At 45.8% G+C, this 23130-nt stretch overlaps 1 protein-coding gene across 3 annotated transcripts in view; it reads left to right on the top strand.

The window, feature by feature from the left end:
• arl6 (ARF like GTPase 6) overlaps positions 1 to 23130 on the top strand; it is a 78201-nt gene that overhangs the window by 50321 nt on the left and 4750 nt on the right. For 2 of the 3 annotated variants that reach the window (XM_072513910.1, XM_072513909.1), the window contains 2 exons: positions 11482 to 11611; positions 12718 to 12773. In XM_072513910.1, the coding sequence (XP_072370011.1) occupies positions 11482 to 11611; positions 12718 to 12773 (186 nt within the window). Of the gene's footprint in view, positions 1 to 11481; positions 11612 to 12717; positions 12774 to 14976; positions 15068 to 23130 lie in introns of all 3 variants that reach the window. The other variant, XR_011948676.1, reaches the window with a different exon arrangement.

Genomic DNA, 23130 nt, shown 5'->3' with positions numbered 1-23130 from the left:
GGCAACTGGAAAGTTTTTGCTCAATGCTCAGATAAATGCTAAAGGTGGTTGAACAGTTTTTCAATATGTTCCTAATCTTTTTGAAGGAATTAAGGTGTTCCACAACTATTGGTTTTCTTGATCAAAATTATTGTGATGATTTCCCCTTCCTGCTGCTCCTGTTTGACATAGAAATTATTCCTAGGTGAAATATGTTTTTTTATTTGAAATAAGCACCTGAGGAATGTTTACTTGAGATGACATTTCAAAGAAGCAGTGGCATTTAAAAAATGTTTAGTTTTGTTTTGAAGGCATTGATAGAAGAGCTTTAATTGTTACATCTAAGAAAAAACTATTACCAAAATGTTGCAGTGATACTGCTGATGGCAAACAAATCAAGAATGTTGTCTTTTATACATTTCTGTGCACGAATATAGTTGGAATGAATGTTTTGGTGTGTTTTAATTTTCCAAAATAGGGGATTACATAGGACATACCGAACTGAAACTGGCTATTCAGCAAACCTGTCGATGCCAGTGTTTATGCTCCACTCAAACCTCCACCCATCTTTTTTCATCTAAATCTACCATTATAACCACATATACCTTTCTCCCTCAAATGCTTATCTAACTTCCTCTGACGTTCATCTATACTATTCACAGAATTGTTTAAGCACAGAAGGAGGTCATTAACATATCGTGTCTGCACCAGCTTTCCGAATGAACAATTGATTTAGAACAAAGAAAATTACAGCACAGTAACAGGCCCTTCTGCCCTCCAAGCCTGCACCGACCATGCTGCCCATCTGAACTATTTAAAAAAAACTACCCTTCCGAGGACCATATCCCTCTATTCCCATCCTATTCATGTATTTGTCAAGACTCCCCTTAAAAGTCACGGTCGTATCTGCTTCCACTACTTCCCCCCGGCAGTGAGTTCCAGGCTCCCACCACCCTCTGCATAAAAAAACCTGCCTCGAGGGCGGCATGTGGCGCAGTAGATAGCACTGGGACTGTGGTGCTGAGGACCCGGGTTCGAATCCTGGCACTGGGTCACTGTCCATGTGGAGTTTGCACATTCTCCCCATGTCTGCGTGGGTTTCACCTCCACAACCCAAAAGAAGTGCAGGTTAGGTGGATTGGCCACGCTAAAATTGCCCCTTAATTGGAATAAAAAATAATTGGGTACTCTAAATTTTTTAAAAGACCTGCCTCATACATCTCCTTTAAACCTTGCCCTTCACACCTTAAAGCTATGCCCACTAGTAATTGACTCTTCCACCCTGGGAAAAAGCTTCTTACTATCCACTCTGTCCGTGCCCCTCATAATTTTGTAGACCTCTATCAGGTCACCCCTCAACCTCCATTGTTCCAGTGAGAACAAACCAAGTTTCTCCAACCTCTCCTTATAGCTAATACCCTCCATACCAGGCAACATCCTGGTAAATCTTTTCTGTACCCTCTCCAATGCCTCCACATCTTTCTGGTAGTGTGGCGACCAGAATTGAACACTATATTCCAAGTGCGGCCTAACTAAGGTTCTATAAAGCTGCAACATGACTTGCTAATTTTTTTACTCAATGCTCCGGCTACACCCTGTATGCTTCATCCGATGCCAGTGCTTATGTAGTTACATTGTATATGTTGTGTTGCCCTATTATGTATTTTCCCGCCCCCGCTCCCGCTTAACAACAGAGCCAGCCGTGGTGCCACTGTTCTGGCTGCTGCTGTTACCCCCCGATAGGCCATCCCCCTAACAGGATCCAAAACGGTATACTTGTTAGAGCGGAGGACGACCACAGGGGATTCCAGTACTGACTGCCTGCCCCTTCTTCGTGCCATTCCACCGCCTTCTCTCCGTAACCCTGAGCATTCTTTGTTTTTCAGATAAATAATTCCCTTTTTTGCCTCGATTGAACCTAACTCCATCCTGCTCTGTGGAAATGCATTCCAGATCCTAACGCACATTGCGTGAAAAAGTTCTCATGACACCATTACTTCTTTGGCCAATTACTTTGAAACTGTGCCCTCTCATTCTTGATCCTTTCACAAGTGGGAACAGTTTCTCCATATCTACTCTGTCCAGATCTCCAAGGAAAACAGTCATAGCTTCTCCAATTCATATCTGAGGTTCACCATCCCAGGAACATTCTGCAAATCTTTCTGCATTCTCTCTAACATCTTCACATCTTTCCTAAAATGTAGTGCCTAGAACTTGTCGTGATCCTCCAGTTGAGACCAAACCAATGCTTTATACAAGTTCAACATCATGGGCGAGATTCTCCGACCCCCCGCCGGGTCGGAGACTCGCCAGGAGCTGGCGTGAATCCCGCCCCCACCGGTTGCCGAATTCTCCGGCACCGGATATGCGGCGGGGGCGGGAATCGCGCTGCATCGGTTGGCGGGCCCTCCCCCCCCCCCCCCCCCACCCCGCGATTCTCCAGCCCGGATGGGCCGAAGTCCCGCTGCTAGAATGCCTGTCCCGCCGGCGTAGATTAAACCACCTACCTTACTGGTGGGACAAGGCGGCGCGGGCGAGCTCCGGGGTCCTGGGGGGGGGCGCGGGGCGATCTGGCCCCGGGGGTGCCCCCACGGTGGCCTGGCACGCGATCGGGTCCCACTGATCCACGGGCGGGCCTGTGCCGTAGGGGCACTCTTTCCCTTCCGCCTTCACCACGGTCTCCACCATGGCGGAGGCGGAAGAGACTTCCTCCACAGCGCATGCGCGGGGATGCCGTGAGCGGCCGCTAACGCTCCCGCGCATGCGCCGCCCAGAGATGTAATTTCCGCGCCAGCTGGCAGGGCACCAAAGGCCTTTTCCGCCAGCTGGCGGGGCGGAAATTAGTCGGGCGCGGGCCTAGCCCCTTAAGGTTGGGGCTCGGCCCCCCAAGATGCGGAGGATTCCGCACCTTTGGGGCGGCGCAATGCCCGACTGATTTGCGCCGTTTTGGGCGCCGGTCGGCGGACATCGCGCCGATACCGGAGAATTTCGCCCCATGTCCTTTCTTTTGTACTCTATGCCCCTATTAATAAAGGCTAGGATACTGTATTCTTTTACTGCTCTCTCAACCTGACCTGCCACTTTCAGTGCTGTACAGGGGCGGTACTGCGGCACAGTGGTTGGCATTGCTGCCTCGCAGCACCAGGGACCCGGGTTCAATTCCGGCCTTGGGTGGCTGTGTGGAGTTTGCACTTTCTCGCCGTGTCTGCCTGGGTTTCTTCCGGGTGCTCTGGTTTCCTCCCACAGTCCAAAGAAGTGTAGGTTCGGTGGATTGGCCATGTTAAATTATCCCTTAGTTTCCAAGGGATATGCAGTTTATGGGGGGTTATGGGGACAGGGCGAGGGAGTGGTCCTAGGTATGTGCTCTTTCAGAGGCTCTGTGCAGGCTCAATGGGCTGAATGGCCTCCTTCTGCACTGTAGGAATTATATTCTATGTGTTCTGTGTGTTCTGCAGAACCTGGTGGTTCAGAGGGCAGAAACTGTGGACAAGGAGGGCATCCTGGAGCATGATGCAGCACCTCAGGGGCCCCAGGCAAGGCACAATCAAATCTGCACATGGAAGGCTCGCGAGTCAGTAATATATTTCTCATGAGTCTTCCTTAGACACCCATGTAAACAAATTAATCTTCGACCTTCTGCAACCCTGTTGTCATTTCCATTAATCTCCTTAACTTCTCACTGGATTGTTCGTGACATCAATCCACAACATGGATAATGCATTCAGCTAATGCATTGTGAACCTCTCCCTCACACTTTTTGAAAGAGCAATTGAACCGTTATAGTCTAATGGAGCAAAAATAGTAAAGAATTCAATTTGTGGAAAGACATATCAGAAATCGTTAATCACAATTAAACAAGCTGACTGCAAACTACATAGTATCACCCAGTGATGCCCAAGTGCAGCTAGGTGGACTGTCATGTTTGTGGGTGCTCCTATATGTTTTTCCCCCTGGGTTATCAGCTGAAATGGACGAAGGCTGCTTTCTCACAGAGAGCTCCCTGGCTTTCAATGGCATCTCAGTCATTCTCTGGTTCCCTGAGGCTGAGAGGGTTCTGGCATATGGGGGCATACTGCATCTGTGCAACAGCCACCTCTGTCTTTGCAGTCTCATGTGGCTTTAACACCTGGTGATGACTCGTATCCCTCTCATACCCCTTTCATCCAGCTATTTCTCCAAAGGACCAGTTTGTGTACATCTCTGGTATGCTGGATTTGGCACTCCATGAGGATTGGCATTTTCTTAATGGAGGTCATGCACACATATACACCAGAGACACAACCTGGATGGATACCTCCATTGCTCTCGTGCAGTGTGCACAATCCCTGGAAGATGCATCAGATGCATATTGCCTCTTTTTTGTTCCCTTTTTGTTGACTGCGGAGGCATGTCACCAGCCTGAAGCAAAGTATCCGCAGCCCATCCACAGTTCTTCGACTGAGTTACCACAACTGTCACTGCCTCTGCTCAGGGCACGATTGTGTCCCTGTTGCTACACACATGTGACAGCTCACCAATTGAGTGTTTGCAATGGTGGAGGAGGCAGAGGAATAATGTGACAATGTTTCCTCTGAGGTCTCTGATGATAATTACTACATGGAAAGCTATCCCACAGGCTCGGCAGCTGCTTTGCTGACTTGATCTTGAGAGAGAAGAGACCCATGAGATGGCACTGCACATTCTAACATACCCCTCTTTCTACTTATCCTCTGGTGTTCCATGTGACCAGTGTTGGTCAAATGAACGTAATTCTTATTACTCACTGTTGTGTGCAATGTTCTTTTCCCTTAGGGCACTCTCTATAGCAGCTCCCCATCTGCCACATATCAGCGACAGGTTGCCCTGCTTCTAGGCCTCCGAGCTCCACGTCCGATTTTCCATTGACGCCAGCACCCCAAGATATAGCATGTTCCCTCCAGTCCTCCTCCTCACATATGCATTGTGAATTCTCTTCTGCAAGCACAGAAATTAGCATTGTCACTTTCCCATCATAGACACGCACCATGCCTACGTTAGTGGCAGCCTCAATGTCCATCATGGCACTGTCATAATATACAGCAGTATATCATGGTGCAGATACACACACTGATGGACACACAGCAAGACCAATCAACACACACAACACCGCAGCCAATCACCAGTTAGAGCACACTCACTATAAAGACAGAGGGCATCAGTTTTCACGCTCATTCGGGATGCAGCCTCTCAGAAGGACAGAGTTTACAGCTTACAACACAGATCTTCACCATGTGCTGAGTGCATAGACTGGTTAGGACAGGCATAGGTCTTTAATTTAATCTAACATCGTGTTAACCCACAGTGAAAGTATGTTCAACAGTTTCTAGCTTAATAAAATAGTGTTGTACAATTACAAGTGTTGGTAGCCTGTCTATGTTACTGCTAAGGTAAACGCAGTCTCCACAGATCCAGACACCAACACATCATGGTACCAGTAGTTGAGGGATGTTAGAACTTCTTAGACCTACCTGCAAGTGATCTGCCTTCCACCAGCATACAACCATCCTGCAAAATGGACAGCGTCCGCCCACCGCTCCGCATTACCGGTAACCTAGGGGCCAACTGGAAGATATTAAAACAACACTTCCAGCTCTACCTTGAAGCCACAGACCGGGAAGCTGCCTCAGACACCAGGAAGATCGAACTCTTCCTATCTATTGCCGGGGACCATGCCATCCACATTTTCAATTCTCTCACCTTTGCTGATGGTGAGGATAAATCAAAATTCAAGACGGTCCTCCTTAAGTTTGACAGTCACTGTGACATCGAGGTGAATGAAAGTTTTGAGCGCTATGTAGTCCAACAGCGTTTGCAGGGTAAGGATGAACCTTTCCAGTCCTTTCTCACCCACCTCCGCCTCCTTGCGCAGTCCTGTAATTACGGGTCCACCTCCGACTCCATGGTACGCGACCAGATCGTTTTCGGTGTTCAGTCGAACCCCCTACGCCAGCAGCTCCTCAAGGTAAATCAGCTCACCCTAGCGATTGCCATCGAGACCTGCGTGCTACATGAACACGCCACTAGTCGGTATTCCCACATCCAAGCAGCTGAAACGGCGCGGCAAGGTCCCCACGAGGCAGAACGGGTTCAAGTAATCGAGCAACTCCAGGGCCTCAGCCTAGATGAGGGCGGCCATTTCGTCCGCTTTTCGCGGACTCCCGCGCTTGTATACACCAAACGAGGGGACGGCGACGTCGACGAACGTACTACGCAGGCGGCACCACATACGGCCACGCCGCGCATGCGCGGTGGTGCAGCGAGCGTACTGACGCTACAACGTGCGGCAACTGTGGCTCCGCCCATTTAAAGCGGCAATGTCCTGCCAAATCCCGACGATGCCTGCAGTGTGGCAAACTTGGCCACTATGCTGCTTTATGCAGATCAGCTCAGCCTGCCAACTCTCGTCGCTCCAGCCAGCCTCACAGGAATGTCCGGGCCATTCAACCCATGGTCACCGAGCCCGATTCAGACCTGCTACCCGATATTGACACCGAGGACCCTAAGGCGCCTTTTCGAGTCGGTATCATTACAAAAAACAGGGTGTCCCCGAAGCAAATAATTCAGCCTCTACCGGTATACAGCATCGATCCGGACGATGAGTGGTGTGCCACCCTTAGGTCAACCGGTCCCAAATACGATTCCGCCTGGACACCGGTGCCTCCGCCAATCTCATTGCGCGGTCTGACCTCCAAAGCCTTTGTGTCAAACCAGCCATCCTGCCATTAGCCTGCCAGCTATTAGATTATAATGGCAATGCCATTGCTGCCAGTGGCTCATGCCAACTTGAAGTGACGCACAGGTCACGCAAAGCCATCCTTCCCTTTGAAATCGTGGGCTCCTCGAAAGCCTCCCTGCTTGGCGCGCAGGCATGCAAGCTGTTGAACCTAGTTCAGAGAGTTCACTCTCTCTCTCCTGCTGACGCGTCTGCCTTTCAGGACACTGACTTCAAGGCGCAGCTCGCCGCCATTATCAACCAGTACCACGACGCCTTCGAGGGCATGGGCATGCTTCCATACACCTACAGGATTTTATTGAAACCGAATGCCACGCCTGTGGTGCACGCACCTCGCATGGTCCCAGCACCCCTTAAGGACCGCCTCAAGCAGCAGCTGCAGGACCTCCAGGACCAAGGAGTGATTTCCAAAGTCACAGAACCAACCAACTGGGTCAGTTCCATGGTATGTGTAAAAAAGCCTTCCGGCGAATTGAGACTTTGCATTGATCCCAAGGATCTCAATCGCAATATTATGAGAGAGCACTATCCAATTCCCAGGCGCGAAGAGCTCACATGTGAGATTGCTCACGCCAAGCTCTTTACCAAACTCGACGCCTCAAAACGATTCTGGCAAATCCAGCTCGATGAATCCAGCAGGAAACTCTGCACGTTTAACACCCCCTTTGGAAGATATTGTTACAACAGGATGCCGTTTGGCATCACCTCTGCATCAGTGTGTTCCATAGAATTATGGAACAAATGATGGAAGATATTGAAGGTGTTCGCGTCTATGTCGATGACATAATCATCTGGTCCACCACCCCGCAGGAGCATGTTAGTCGCCTCCAGCACGTATTCAGACGTATACATGAGCATGGCCTCCGCCTCAACAGGGCCAAATGTTCTTTTGGTCAGACAAATTAAGTTCCTCGGGGCCCACATCTCCCAATTGGGCGTGCAGCCAGACGCTGACAAGGTAGCTGCCATCACAGCTATGAAAACACCAGAGGACAAGAAGGCGGTCCTCCGATTTCTGGGCATGGTCAATTTTTTAGGGAAATTCATCCCTAACCTCGCCTCTCATACCACGGCTCTCAGGAACCTGGTCAGGAAGACGACAGACTTCCAATGGCTCCCTGCCCACGAGCGCGAATGGAGGGAACGCGAGGCAAAACTGACCACGGCCCCGGTCTTAGCCTGCTTTGATCCAGCAGAGGAGACCAAAATTTCGACCGATGCCAGTCAATCCGGCATTGGGGCATTGCTCCTTCAACGTGATGAGGCCTCATCATGGGCCCCCGTTGCATATGTGTCGCGTGCGATGACCCCCACAGAGCAGCACTACGCGTAGATAGAAAAGGAGTGCCTGGGCCTTCCGACCGGTGTTGTTAAATTTCACGATTATGTCTACGGACTTCCTCAATTCACCTCAAGACCTACCTTCACCCGCTGGTCAATATAATACAGAAAGGCTTGAACGACATGACGCCTCGCCTCCAGCGTATTCTTCTCAAGCTCCGGCTATACGACTTCCAGCTGGTATACACCCCAGGCAAGGACTTCAGCATTGCTGATGCTCTCTCCAGGTCAGTCAACACTCCATGTGACCCAGCGGGATTTGTCTGCCAGGTTGACGCCCATGTGGCATTCGCGGCCTCCAATCTACCTGCCTCGGATGAACGCCTCATCCAAATTCGCCGCGAGATGGCGGCTGACCCCTTGCTACAGCGTGTCATGCGCCACCTAACGGATGGGTGGCTCAAGGGCCAATGCCCTCAATTCTATAATGTCAGAGACGATCTGGCAGTAGTAGACGGGGTTCTTCTAAAACTGGACTGCATTGTCATCCCGCATAGCATGCACCAGCTTGTCCTGGAACAACTACACAAGGGCCACCTTGGCGTGGAAAAGTGCTGCCAATGGGCCCGAGAGGCAGTGTACTGGCCCGGCATTAATGAGGACATAGCCAACACAATGCTCAATTGCCCCACTTGTCAGCGCTTCCAGCCAGCCCAAGCACGTGAGACCCTGCAGCCCCATGAGTTGGTCACGTCACCATGGACCAAGATGGGCATCAACCTGTTCCATGCGCTGGGTAGAGACTATGTCCTGATCGTGGACTACTTTTTGAATTACCCAGAGGTGATATGGTTGCACGACCTCATCTCGTCGGCAGTCATTTGTGCATGTAAAGAAACCTTTGCTCGACACGGCATCCCGCTCACAGTCATGTCAGACAATGGCCCCTGCTTCGCCAGCCAAGAATGGTCCAACTTTGCCAGGCGATACAATTTTGCCCATGTGACGTCCAGTCCCCTGTACTCCCAATCCAACGGCAAAGCAGAGAAGGGAGTACATATCGTCAAATGGCTCCTATGCAAGGCAGCCGATGCTGGGTCTGATTTCTATCTTGGCCTATCGCTCCGCCCCACTGGCCTGTCGCCAGCCCAATTACTCATGAATCGCACCCTGAGGACGACGGTGCCGTCCATCCATGTCCCAGACCTCGACCACGTTCCGGTCCTTCGCCGGATGCAGCTGTCTCGTGCACAGCACAAAGCGGCTCATGACTCCTGTGCAGCTGATCTCCCTGCTCTGGCTCCAGATGACAATGTCCACGTCCATCTTCCGGATGGTGGCTGGTCTGCAACCGCTGTTGTCCTTCAGCAGGTGGCCTCCCGCTCCTTCCTGGTTCGTCTACCGGGTGGCTCTATTCTGCGCCGCAATCGACGCGCCCTTCGTCTTGTTCCACGCTCGCCACGTGATCCTCCAGTGTCACCTCGCCCTCCTGCTGACCCTGCCATGGACTATGCAGAGCTCCCTGTCACTCTGCCTCCCCCTGACATTGACGCAGTCCTGCCCGCTCCTCAACCGGCGGCTCTCGATCCACCCTTGAGGCAGTCAACCAGAATTCGTCGCCCACCTCGGAGACTAAATTTATGAACTTTTCGAATTTATGGACTCTCTGAATTGTTTCGTTGCTTTGTTTGATCGTTTCCCTGGTTTATATATATGGTGTTGATCTCGTTACTCTTGTTGCATACTGCTTCTCTGCACCAGGCACCTTCCCATGTAAATAGCTTAGTTCTCATGTACATAGTCCTGTAAATATGTCTTCACACCCCACACGTAGTTAGGAACATTATCACCACACATTATTTATTGCTACAAACATACATTTTTTTTCATAAAAGGGGACGTCATAATATACACCAGTATATCATGGTGCAGACACACACACTGATGGACACACAGCAAGACCAATCAACACACACAACACCGCAGCCAATCACCAGTTAGAGCACACTCACTATAAAGACAGAGGGCATCAGTTTTCACGCTCATTCGGGATGCAGCTTTTCAGAAGGACAGAGCTTACAGCTTACAACACAGATCTTCACCATGTGCTGAGTGCATAGACTGGTTAGGACAGGCATAGGTCTTTAGTTTAATCTAACATTGTGTTAACCCACAGTGAAAGTATGTTCAACAGTTTCTAGCTTAATAAAATAGTGTTGTACCATTACAAGTGTTGGTAGCCTGTCTATGATACTGCTAAGGTAAACGCAATCTCCACAAATCCAGAGTACCCAACACATCAGGCACCTCTGTCAGTATTGGGACTGCAAAGGTCAATTCTGACTAACCATTGTCCTCCACAAAGAGGCTAACATGCATCTGACAGCCGATGCAGATGCTTAGGCATTGCTGTGGACTGGTATGGCAACTCTAATTTCATATTCACCTTTCATGGCATTAATATTGTGAACTTAATTTTATGCGCTACATTTATCTTGCCAGACTCCATCCGCTCATTGGTCATGTTCCTGCATTGCGACCACATACATGGCACGACCCCAAGACTGCTCACCAATTCTGTAATCTCCTACCATGTCTGCCTAACCTGTCTCCTCCTCCAGTTCTCCATGAGGGGGAAGGAAGGGTGTCCTTAACACCATGCCCTCTCCATCATGAGGAGCACCTCCAAGGAGGCATCAGAAAACTTGACCACCACCCTTGTTCTAGCCGCTGCCATCTCCGAAACACACCAGTCTCTGTCTCAATGTCCTCTACTGCTTCTGCCTTTCGGTTCTTTGCTAACTGCCTTTTGACAATGGCACTGGCCTAACATAACCCAGTATTTCCCCGGCTTGCACTATCTAGCTGGCTGACTCACTTGCCTGCCGTCCATTAATTGGAAAGCCCTGGCCATATTGCTTTTTCACTTCTGTCCACCTGTCCATGCAGCCACACCATCAACTTTAAATTGCAACATCTGGACTTTGTTATTGCTGGCAAAATCTCACCCATGCTCTTTTATACTGGTGACTCTTCTCTTAATAACATACTTGCTAATAAATTATTAGATATTTAGATATTGGTTCAAACATGCAGTAATTATCTGGAATGCAATTGTGCTGCATTAAATACTTGCTACGAATGAAAACTGAACAATTAGAAGGCACAAAATATTAATTTTTATCCTCTTATTTTACACAGCTCTGACTGCCTGTTCAAGCACCTGCTAAAGTGATTATTACCTATTATAGTCCAGAAAGTAAATATGAATTCCAGTCATTGGTAGTTATATTAAAATATATATACTGAGTGTAGAAATACTCCCTTTGTGTGTAATTCAACCCTGAATAATTTCACATATCATTTGTCAGGGTTATCAGCTGTACTGCTCATCCTATCATAGTACATAGTTGGAGCAAAATAAATCTTAGCTTTATTGACTTCAACAAAAATGCTGATTTTGCTTTCAGACATTAAACACAGACGAATTCCAATTTTGTTTTTTGCAAACAAGATGGACCTCAGAGATGCTTTGTCATCTGTAAAGGTTTCCCAAATGTTGTGTTTAGAAAATATCAAAGATAAGGCATGGCATATTTGGTAAGTGGAATTGCAACCTATTTATATTGACGTGTTTGTTTCTCTATGAATATATAGTGCTACATAAAGATTTATTACTTACTGAATGCTCATAGAATTATATTTCAAATGGACACCTTCAGCTCTATCCTTGTCATATTCATCTATAATTAAAGAGACATCTGACTAAATATTCTAAGAACAGTTGACATTTCAAGTAAATAGCATGGCTCAGGGTCAGATGTGTTTTAAATTGGACAACCTGTCGGTGTGGTGCAGAGTTGATACTTTGCCACCAGATGTCAGCACAGGATGTAAATACTGTCACGTTAAAAAAATATGCAAAAGAATCCTGGGCCATAAGCCCGTCTTTTCATTCCATATTGATTCCTGAAAATTACACATGAAAATTCAAATGGTCTCTAGTTTTAGATTTAACGGCAAAATATAAATGCTCTCATTGTAGGAATGGCCCTTTTGTGTGCAATTGCGACCTGGGTAGCCTCATGTTGTTTGTCAGAATTATTAACAGTTACTGCCTATAGTTGAAGCAAAATAAATTTTAACCTTGTTAATTTATAAAACAAAACCCTGATTTTGCCTTCAGACATTAAACACAAAAGAATTGATATCTTCTTGGAAGTTTTATTTCTGATGTAGTTTCCACTTCTAAAGTTGTGAAGGAATAATAATCTCTCTATCAGGTTGCAAAATTTCTTCTTTTTCTATTCTGCATGTTTTCCACAAGACTGTTGCAGAAGCAAAAGTATAGTATGAAAATATAAACTAGTATAATTCATGATGTACTTCCTCTTCCTAAGAAACCAATAAAGTGTGTTGTGTGTGATATTCATTACGTTTGGTTTATAGTACAGGTGTGCTTGTGGTATGTGTCTGCAGAAAGTATGTGTCAGGAAATTTCAGGGTGTTTCCCCTGATTTTCTGTCAATTTAATGATTTTCAGATATCTCACGAAGTGTGAGGCTCCTGCCAGCACCATGATTTACCAAAATAGGCCCTGCAGTGTATATTTCTGAAAACTGTTTTAGACAAGCATTTGTTGGGTGAAGTGGCTGCAATGTGGGTTTTTTTGTAGTCTGTTTGACAGTTTTGATCTTTCTTTTCAGTGCCAGTGATGCTATAAAAGGAGAAGGACTACAGGAAGGTGTTGACTGGCTCCAAGGTATAATTTTTAGCTGTTCGCTGTTGCTTTTAATTCATTCCTTTTTAATACCTTAGAAAACATCTTGCATTGTAAACTTTATTCATTTATTTCTGTCTCTTCCTCATGTTTGCATTGCTTTTCTGTGCTTTTCCTGTTCTCTGTCCCCAGACCAGATTACATAATAAGCATTTTACTAGCACTTTGACTATTCCATGTAGCATATGTCGTTATTTCCATTTAGGGCACTATGCTGCTGAAAATATATCCATAGACAAACCAATAATACAAAATACATGAAACAATTATAAAAGCGTAGAGACTTTAAAAAATCTTTGGCTCATTTCATAATTGGAAAAAAGCAAATAAATTGTTATTAGATTATTGATTTTGATTGGCTGAGAAGAAGAAAGGACTTGCATTTGTAAAGTGCTATGTTACTTTTGAGGAATATCTGATTCATGTGACAATTAAATTACTTGAAATGCCATCACTCTTTTGTAGACAAACAGAGAACGAGATGAATGACCAATAGGCCTATTTTTGATGCTTACAGTTTAGGGAAAAATGTAGCAAGGAAAGGTCTGCTCTTTTTTATATTGGGCCATAAAATAGTTGACAGCTACCTAAAAAACTGGAGCTCCTAGTTGGGGTGTCTTTTACTATCTCATTCAAAGAATTACATCCCCAAAATACAGCATTCCTTCAGTATTATACTGATATGTCAGCCTGGATTACATGCTGAAGTCCTAGAGTGGGTTGAAACCCCACAACCTGCTGACTTGGAGATGAGGATGCTACCAAGCTGACAGAGAACTCTATTAAATGTAATGTAGATGCTGTCCTGCAACCAATAGTTCAGTGTCAATATACCACGCAGAAAGAATGTAAAATAAATTCATAAATATTAATAATTTGCTTTAGGCTGCAACCCAGGGTTTAAATTTTGGTGTCCAGCCTTATTAAGTGATAATTATCCCAATCTGCTCAAATATACTCCTCACAGCTGGGAACCGGAAACTAAAAATACTTTGTCTTTTGTACAGTATAGAAAAGGATCATCAATGAAAGGTGATCAGTTGGGCAAGACTCTTTCCAAAATAGTGCAATTCCTGCTGTACATAACTTTAGTTTCTGTGAAATTATCCACAGTAGATGCATTTAAAGATTATCATATGGGCCAGATTTACTTGGAAGTGAAACTTTAAAAAAAAAAAATTTAATTAAGCTTGCAGAATAATAAATAGGTGGTATAGAATTAAATAAAAATGAAAAGATTATTGAAATAATGTAACAAAATCAAAACTCGAGTTCATTACGGATGTTTCTAAACTTCATGAAGGCAATTCAATATTTAACTGCAATGTTTCGAAATTAACAAAATCTGGGAATTAGTGGCATTCAGAATGTTTTGCTATAATAGGAAAAAGCAATGAGAGCAATTTATGAGAACAATAATGGGCCATAATCTCCAAACACCCCAGCGTCGGATTGGGGGGCTACCCCAAAGATGCGCTGGGGAATCTCTCGGAACTTTACAGGCAAGGGTTTGCATGGCAATTGCCCAGAAGTGCTAACTTCCTCTGGGTCATTGCCCTGCAGTATGAACTATCCGAAAGTGCGATTAAATTCTCCTAATTCCTGCGGGCCATCTCTTTCCAATGCTAATCAGAAGTTATGGCCCAATATGTTCAAATTGAGATGTACTGTTCATTGTAGCTGATAGGATTATCAACATTATTCATATCCTGGGATAAATTTATATGTAGCCTACAAATGGTCAATAAATAATTATAGACAGGTATCCAGAGAGATAAAGTTTAGTGAAACACATCTATTGTATAATCTACAGTGGAATTGAATGCAACCATGGAAGATACAGTGCCTTAGCTGAACCCAGCTTCTTAACCAAATAAGGACCTATGCAAGGCAGGAAAGCAGTGAGGGAAATGTCTAAAGTCTTTCTTTTAAATGTAATAAATATGTTTGAAGCAATGATATGGAAATTTTATTTTTTACCTGTCTTAAGAAATGTCTACATCTTGCATGATGTACACTTTTACATTTTTCTAAAACTACTTCTACATTGATCAATAATCTATAAAATTAGGATGTTGAATGTTAGAAACTATAATTAGAATAATTGAGAAAATGCATAACCATTTTTAATTGTATTCTTTTGAGAATTTGATTTTAAACCTAATTTTATCTTCATTATGTGCAGAAATGCCACTGTAATCATCTGATGAATAATTACAGCAAGCCATAGCAAATAAAAAATCAGCCACTAGGTGTCAGGCATATTTTGACTGCAGGTACTATAGTTTTATATGGTTAAACCAAACATTTCCTGTCTCTTTGTTCTGGCGGATATACATTCTTTTGTTTAATTTCTTTCCCCTCTTTCTATTTATTTTATTTTTAAATCAGATAGTTTCCAAGAAAATATTTTCATTCAGAATATAGCTGGAAGGTGATTGGTACAGGTGGTTAAAGCAGTGTCTTGTAACTTTTACATGGACTATATTATTATTGTTCAGCTGATTCTAAGGAATGAAATACATTTACAGCACACCTGGGTGTCTAAAATGGTTAAAAAACAACTCTTTTACCTCCTAGAAATCTGAATTTGAATACAGTACAAATTAATAGGGTTAAAGTTCTTTCTATGTGTTATCTGTATGATCCCAAAGGAAAATGAGTTTGAGCAGTCTCAATCCAGTTCCTAATGGCCAAGAGTCAACAGCACAAAGTTGTAGCCTTAATTCTTATCAGTTTAAAAGGTCAACAAGGTGGTTGGTGTGCAATATTAGAATATTAATTTGGTATTAGAAAGGTTTTCCTTAGTGTATAATTAATACACATTGTTGGGCCATGATGGGAGTTTTACATGTTAATCAAGTACTCTCAGGTCGGGTAACATCAGTCAGATACAAAATAATGATCACATTACTCTGGCCCAATAGTGTGCAATAATTACATTGCTTACAGCCTGCAGGCCACATCTAAGGCAGCATTTTATCTAGATTCTACTCTGGCAATACAATGTTTCAAAGATTTGTTTGTATACTTTGTATACTCTTTATCTTCAGGCTAACATCACTCGTAGCTCATTTTAGTACTCCGCTTATACCAGTGAGATTCTAATTCCTGTTGCCATCTCAAGGGATTCAAATACCCAGCTTGACATATAACTTGTTACAAAAATAATCAAATCACTAATTTATAACTGGTTGTCTAACCCTTTTTTTAACAAATAAGATTAGGTTAGTGTCTTTTATGTGCTTCAGAAGTTTCACAAATGTTTTTGTTGCAAATGAAAATGATTGCTGAGTTTTTAAAAAGCACAGCACAGATTAATTTATCTGGTCTTTTATATAATGGTGCTTCCCAAATGGTACAGGAAATAGATTCAGTACTACCAAAAGGAAATTGGATAAATATTTGAGGAAAGATCTGGGGAATAGGGAAAAGGTAGGAGTGGGACTAATTGGATAGCTCATTTAAAGAAGCACAGTTGTCTGAATAACGTCTTCTGAACTGTATCATTCTGTGACTCCATGAAGTACAGAAAACAAGTTTAATTAAAAAGTCTAAATGCCTCTGACACATCGTTATTTATGGTTATTTTTTGCTGCTTTAACTTGTTTTAGATGCAGCACCACTACCTACCTATCGTTCTTATAAAGCCACATTTTTTCTGCACCACAAGAGAGAGGAAGAGTAATAGTAATAGGGAATTCTATAATCGGGGGAACGGATAGGCGCTACTTGGCTGTCAACATGACTCCAGGATGGTGTGCTGCCTCCCTGGTGCCTGGGTCCGGGATGTCACTGAACGGCTGTAGAACATTCTGAAGGGGGAGGGTGATAAGGCAGAGGTCATGGTACAGGTTGGTACCAGCGACATAGGTAGAAAGAAGGACGAGGTCTTGCATCAGAAATTCAGGGAGCTAGACAGTAGACTAAAAAGCAGGACCTCTCTGGTTGTAATCTCTGTCCCAGTGCCACATGCTAGCAAACCACAGAAACAGGAGAATAGCGCAGATCAATGCGTGGCTAAAGTGTTGGTGCAAGAGAGAAGGTTTTAGATTCCTGGATCACTGGGAGCGTTTTGGGGGAAGGAAGGCCTGTACAAGCAGGATGGTCCACATCTGAACCAGAGCAGGACTAACATTCATGTTTGCCAGTGCTGTTGGGAGGAGTTTAAACTAATTCGGCAGGGGTAGGGGACATAGCCTCTTAGCAGAATAGTTGGCGGGTCAGCTCCGGAGGGAGGCTGCAGCAAGGGAAATTGTCCAGGTGCGGGACAGGGTAGGGAAGTTGGTGGTAGCTCCAGATCAGATTAACAAGGTCTTTAAGGAATTCTGTTAGAGGTTGTACAGGTCAGAGCCACTTGGGGAGGCCGGGAGATGCAGGAATTTCTAGATGGGTTGGAGTATTCAAGGTTAGGGAAGGGGGACAGGGCTACATTAGAAGGGATGATAGTGAAGCTTGTTGCTAACTTTTGATTGGCTCTTAAATGTTGCTCGTTGTGCCTTTACTTAATTTGCTCAGTTTCTATAACCTTTGCTCTAGAGTCGCCAGGTATCTTTATGATACCACCATGAGGTTCAAGCTCAAGTGCTGATCAATAACTCAATACACCAGTTAGTACGTTTCAAATCAAAACACGTTTATTATACACAGTCAATCACTACTCATGTATAAAACTCTACTTACTAGACTATCTCTAACACTAAAAGGCCTATACTTAGCTTTGGAACTGGCCCACCAGGTCAGGGGAACTGGCCTTTTGTTCGATTCTGAGTCTGCAGGCTTCAAAGCTGGTATAGACTGGTGGCTAGGAGCGCCTATCTCGTAGCGTGCATTGACTGGAGACTTACTTGGTTGGTGCAGCTACTAGGCGGGTCACGGTCAAGGGTTGTTTCGAGCTGCTGAGAGACCCTGCCAAGAAGGACAAATTGAACTTGGGGACTCTATTTTATAGTCCCCAGGGGCTTCGCGCCATTCGGGGCGGACCCTGTACCTGGTTCCAAGTGATTGGACTAAGTTCTGATCACTTGGATCGATTTCTCCAATACTGGAGCTGTTCTATGATCGCTGGGCGGTTCCTAAGTGTCCGTTGGCCTTCCTTTGTCTTGGCTCCTGCTGGCGCCGAGGAGTCTGGCTTGGCCTTGTTTACCTTAACTGTTTCCAATTGTTCCCGGGGATCGCTCATTAGTATGTAGATGGTTGTTAGTTTCAATGCTGTCTGGGTTCCTGCAAGTTCTGATATACAGGAAACTTTGCACCTGCCTGTTTTTCCTGCGTTGGCTGAATTTCCCTGCATTCTTAGCGGACCTCCATTTTAAAGTCGGGAAGTGGCCAACCCAGGTGGCTACAAGCTGAAGATAAAAGATGCGATTGGGAGGATGCAGTCGGGGAAGGTGGCGGGCCGGATGGGTTTCCGGTGGAATATTATAAAAAAGTCAAAGATAAGTTGGTACCACTGATGGTGGGGATATTTGAGGAAACGATAGGTAAGGAGGTGTTAGCACAAACTTTGGGGCAGGCATCTATTTCCCTGTTGCTTTAAAGAGATGAGGATCCGACGGAGTGTGGGTCGTATTGGCCCATATCACTTTTAAACGTGGACGCAAAGATATTGGCGAAAGTACTGGCAGGTAGGCTGGAGGAGTGCCTCCCGAAGGTGATGGATGAAGATCAGACTGGGCTTGTGAGAGGGAGGCAGCTCTTTTCGAACGTTAGAAGGGTATTGAACGTGGTTATGGCACCGGCGGAGGGGAAGGAAACAGATGTGGTTGTGGCATTGGACGCTGAGAAATCGCTTGACAGGGTAGAATGGGGGTACTTGATGGCAGTTCTGGAGCGGTTTGGGATTGGACCAAGATTTGTGGACTGGGTAAAACTACTATATAAGGAGCCGAGGTCGAGTATCCGCACAAATAACATCAGCTCGGAATACTTTTCTCTCCACCATGGGACTAGGCAGGGATGTCCTATGGCCCCTGCTGTTTGCACTCGAGATTGAGCCGTTGGCCATCGCATTAAGAAGTTTGGGGGTATTGAAAGGGATAGTGCAGGGGATGGATAGAACATAGGGTGTCCTTATATGCCGATGATTTGTTGTTATACTTGTGTCGGAACCGAGTGTGTCAATAAGGGGAATACTGGAGCTGCTTCGGGTGTTTGGGTCTTACTCCTGGTGCAAATTAAATCTAGACGAGGGTGAATATTTTGTGGTGTCTCGGCTGGGGCTGGGGGTAGGGGAAGGGGTCAGGGGGGCTGCCATTCCGTAGGGCAGGGGCTCACTTTTTAAACCTGGGGGTGCAGCTTGCTTGGGATTGGGGGGGCTCCATAGGTACAACATTTCTAGTTTGATGGGGAGGACGAAAACTGATATGGCAAGGTGGGATGGTCCCCCTCTGTCTCTGGCGGGTCGGTTACAAGCAGTTAAAATGAAAGTGTTGCTGCAATTTCTGTTCATTTTCCAATGCCTGCCAATTTTCCTGCCAAAGGCATTTTTTAGAGAGATTGAAGGGACGATTATGTCATTCATATGGGGAGGGAAGGTGACCAGAATTAGAAAGGTGCTACTACAGAGAGGAAGGCAGAAAGGGGGTTTGGGTCTTTCGAACCTGATGTATTATTACTGGGTGGCGAATGTGGAGAAGATACGGAGCTGGGTCAGAGGGGTTGATTCCCAGTGGGTCAGAATGGAGGAGAGTTTGTTTAGGGGGTCAGGATTGAAGGCGCTAGCAACTGCCCCGCTCCCGACAGCCCCAGGGAAATACTCAGGGAGTCCGGTAGTAATAGCTTCGTTGAGAATTTGGAGGCAGTTTCGCCAGCACTTCGGGTTGGGGGCAGGGTCAAGGGAAATGCCGATTCGGGGGAACCATAGATTTTAGACAGGGAAGTGGGATGGAAATTTTCAGCGATGGGAGGAGAAAGGAATTAGGGGGTCAGTTTGCAGGATAGAAGGAGCTGGGAGCGAAGTATGGGCTGGAACAGGGGAGAATATTTAGATGCATGCTGGTTCGAGACTTTGCCAGAAAGGAGATACACCGCTTCCCGGTAGAGCTGGCTTCCACATTGCTGGAGGAGGTGCTGACGACAAGGGGACTGGAGAAGGGGGTAGTGACGGCGGTTTACAGAAGAGGAGAAGGCACCGCTGGAAGGGATCAAGGCAAAGTGGGAGGAAGAGTTGGGAGAGGGTATTGAGGAGGGGTTCTTGTGTGAGGTGCTCCGGAGGGTGAACGCCTCCACCTCCTGCGTGAGGTTGGGACTGATACAGCTGAAGCTGGTATATAGAGCACAACTCACAAGGGCGAGGATGAGATGGCTCTTTGAAGGGGTAGAAATGTGTGTGAACGTTGCGGTGGGGGTCCTGCAAACCACGTTCATATGTTTTGGTCCTGTCCAAAGCTGGAGGATTACTGGAAGCTGGTTTTTAGGGTAATCTCTAATGTAGTGCACGTGAAACTGGTCCCTGGGCCCTCGGGAGGCCATATTCGGGGTGTCAGACCAGCCAGGGTTAGAAACTGGTGCAGAGGCAGATGTTGCAGCCTTCACCTCGTTGATCGCCCGAAGGCAGATCCTGTTGGGATGGAGATCAACCTCTCCACCCTGTGTCCTGGCGTGGCAGGGGGACCTGCTGGAATTCTTGACTCTTGAGGAGGTCAAATTTGAACTGAGGGGTAGGATGGAGGGGTTCGATAATTCATGGCCGTTATTCATTATGCACTTTCAAGAATTGGATTACATCGAACATTAAGGGGAGGAGTTGGGGATGGCCCGCATGTGTTAATGGTGACTATGGGTGATTCCTGATTCCTTTTTTTTATTTGTTTATGTTAAAATGCGACCTAATATTTGGGGGTTTGTTGGGAGGATGGGATTGTTGTTATTGATATGGCGATTGACATTGCATTCATTACTGATTATTGTTTATTGTTGGTGGGTGTAGACTTGGGAGAAATCGTGAAAAAGGGGGAGAATTGAAATATATTTTTTTAAACCTATGCTGATGCCACACCAAAAGGCCACCAGCATCTATCTGCCTCACCAAGGAGACCTCAGCCGGCTGCCAATTAGCACTTGTCCCCACAAACCAGTAATCAGGCACTTGCGGGTTGGGGGGGTCTCCAGGCGATCGGAGGCCCCGGATAGCTGGCTTCCGGGCAAGGTGGGACTCTGGTACTGCTTGTGGCATGCAGGCACCTTGGCACTGGCAGACTGGCAGTACCACTTTGGCATCCGAGCAGTGCTATCTGATTGCTAGCCTGGCACTGCCGTGTGCTCAGGTGGCACTGCCAGGCTGGCAGGGACAATGCCAAGGTCCCAAGCTGGCATTTTGCCTGCGCTGGGGATTGGGCTTGAGGATGCCCTGAATATATGAAGTGGAGTTCGGGGGAGGCCCTGTGTTGGGGCATTGGGCGGGGAGTGGAGGGCGTCTGGGATCACCTTCGGAGATCGGGGTGCCATTTAAAAATGGCGCCCCAATCTCTTCCTGCACTGAGGAGCTCTGCCCGCCGGAGCTCCTCAGTACAGGGAATGCGACTGAGTGCGGCCTCGGCGGGGTGCTTTCTGGCAGGGCTCAAAAAAAAACAAATTGCCATTATGTAGCACCAGAAACCACCCCGCTAATCCTGCCCAGAACTGACTTTTATTAGTTAAATAGCGGCCAATATCTTGGAGAGGCTTCAAATGAAGCTTTGTCGGTTGGGGCATGGAGTAAAAAAGGGACAGCCACATTGCTAGGTGTTTATTACAGAGCCCCATATGGTCAGGGAGAAATTGAGGAGCAAATATGTGCACAATTCACAGAGGTGTGTAAAAATAATAATAGGGTAATTATATTAGGTGATTTCAACTTTCCCAACATTAATTGGAATAATCATAGTGTTAGATGGAGTGGATTTTTTAAACTCCTGTATACAGGAGAATGTTTTAGGTCAATATGTAGAGGGTTCAAGAAGGAACAATGTATTGCTGAGCCTAATTCTGGGGAATGAAGCCGGACAGGTGGTTGAGGTGGTGGTGGGGGAGCATTTTAGTGATAGAAACTACAGCATGGTACAATTTAAGCTTGTTATGGACAAAGAAATGGACAAGTTACAAAAAAAGGTTTTGGATTGGGGAGAGCGGATTTTAAAGGCATGATCTGGCCACGGTAGACTGGGAACAGCTACATGTGGGGAAATCTGCAGAAGAGTAGTGTTATGAGCCAGGGTTTAGAGAATCCCAAAGTGTATCATGGAGTTCACCTGACCCACGACTTTTAATAGATTGTGGTATGGGGAGCACATAGCTCACTCTACAGGTATGGTACAGCAGAAATGGACCAGTGTTTTTTTAAAACAAAAGAATGTTTATTCTATGAACTCAAGTTAACCTTTTTAAAACAAACAGTGAATATCTTAGCAACCAGTAAATCAAGTACACCCCCCAAAGAATACAACACTAAGTAATCTGTATGCCGTCCTTTTAACATCCAAAAGACTTAAACCTTCAAACAGGAGCACATTAGGGTTTACATTCAAGACTGAAAACATTTATAATTCTTCTGAATTCACCAAATGATCCATCGATAGTCTTTGGATGGCAGAGATCACAGCAGTGCAGCTCACTTTTAACTTCAGATTCAGCTCACTGAAAAACACGGACACCCAAGCTCTTTCTCAAACTGAAACTAAAAAGCAGAAGTGGAGCTCAGCTCCACCCATACTCTGACATCACTCCAGTAACATGAGCAGCTCCATTTCTTAAAGGTACATTTCTTTAACACCCATTTCTTAAAGGGTACTCTCACATGACAGTAGTGGAGGGATTTCAAAAAGGGAATGGGGAGGATTTGGGCCAAACATATCCCCTCTAGTGCAATAGGAAGGATGAACAAACCCAGAGAACCATGGATGACCTGGGATATTCAGGATACGATGAGAAGGAAAAGAGAGGCTTTTAGCAAGTGCAATGGGAGCAAATCAGCGGAGGTCTAAGTGGAGTACAGAAAGTTCAGGGTGGAGCTTAAAAAAGTAATTAGGAGAGCAAAGAGAGTATATGAGAAAGCTCTGGCTGGAAAAGTAGGGAAAATCTCAAGATATTCTATAAGTATATCAATGGGAAGAGGATAACCAGGGAAAGAGTAGGACCAATTAGGGACCAAGGGAGCAATCTACAGAAGAACAGTGGGGGGCATCCAAAAAGGAAATGGTAAGGGTACCGGCCCTACATGTTCCCTCTAGTGTGATAGGAAGGAGTAACAAGCCAAAGGTGGAGTCAGAGGACATTTGTCAGATGTTGAACAAATACTTTGCATCCATCTTCACCCAAGAGAATGAGAGGGTAGGTATGGAACTTTAGGAGAGAGACTGTG

The sequence above is a fragment of the Scyliorhinus torazame genome, chromosome 8, assembly GCF_047496885.1.
Source record: "Scyliorhinus torazame isolate Kashiwa2021f chromosome 8, sScyTor2.1, whole genome shotgun sequence".
Classification (NCBI taxonomy): domain Eukaryota; kingdom Metazoa; phylum Chordata; class Chondrichthyes; order Carcharhiniformes; family Scyliorhinidae; genus Scyliorhinus; species Scyliorhinus torazame.
This window is presented reverse-complemented; position numbering and strand designations above follow the sequence as displayed.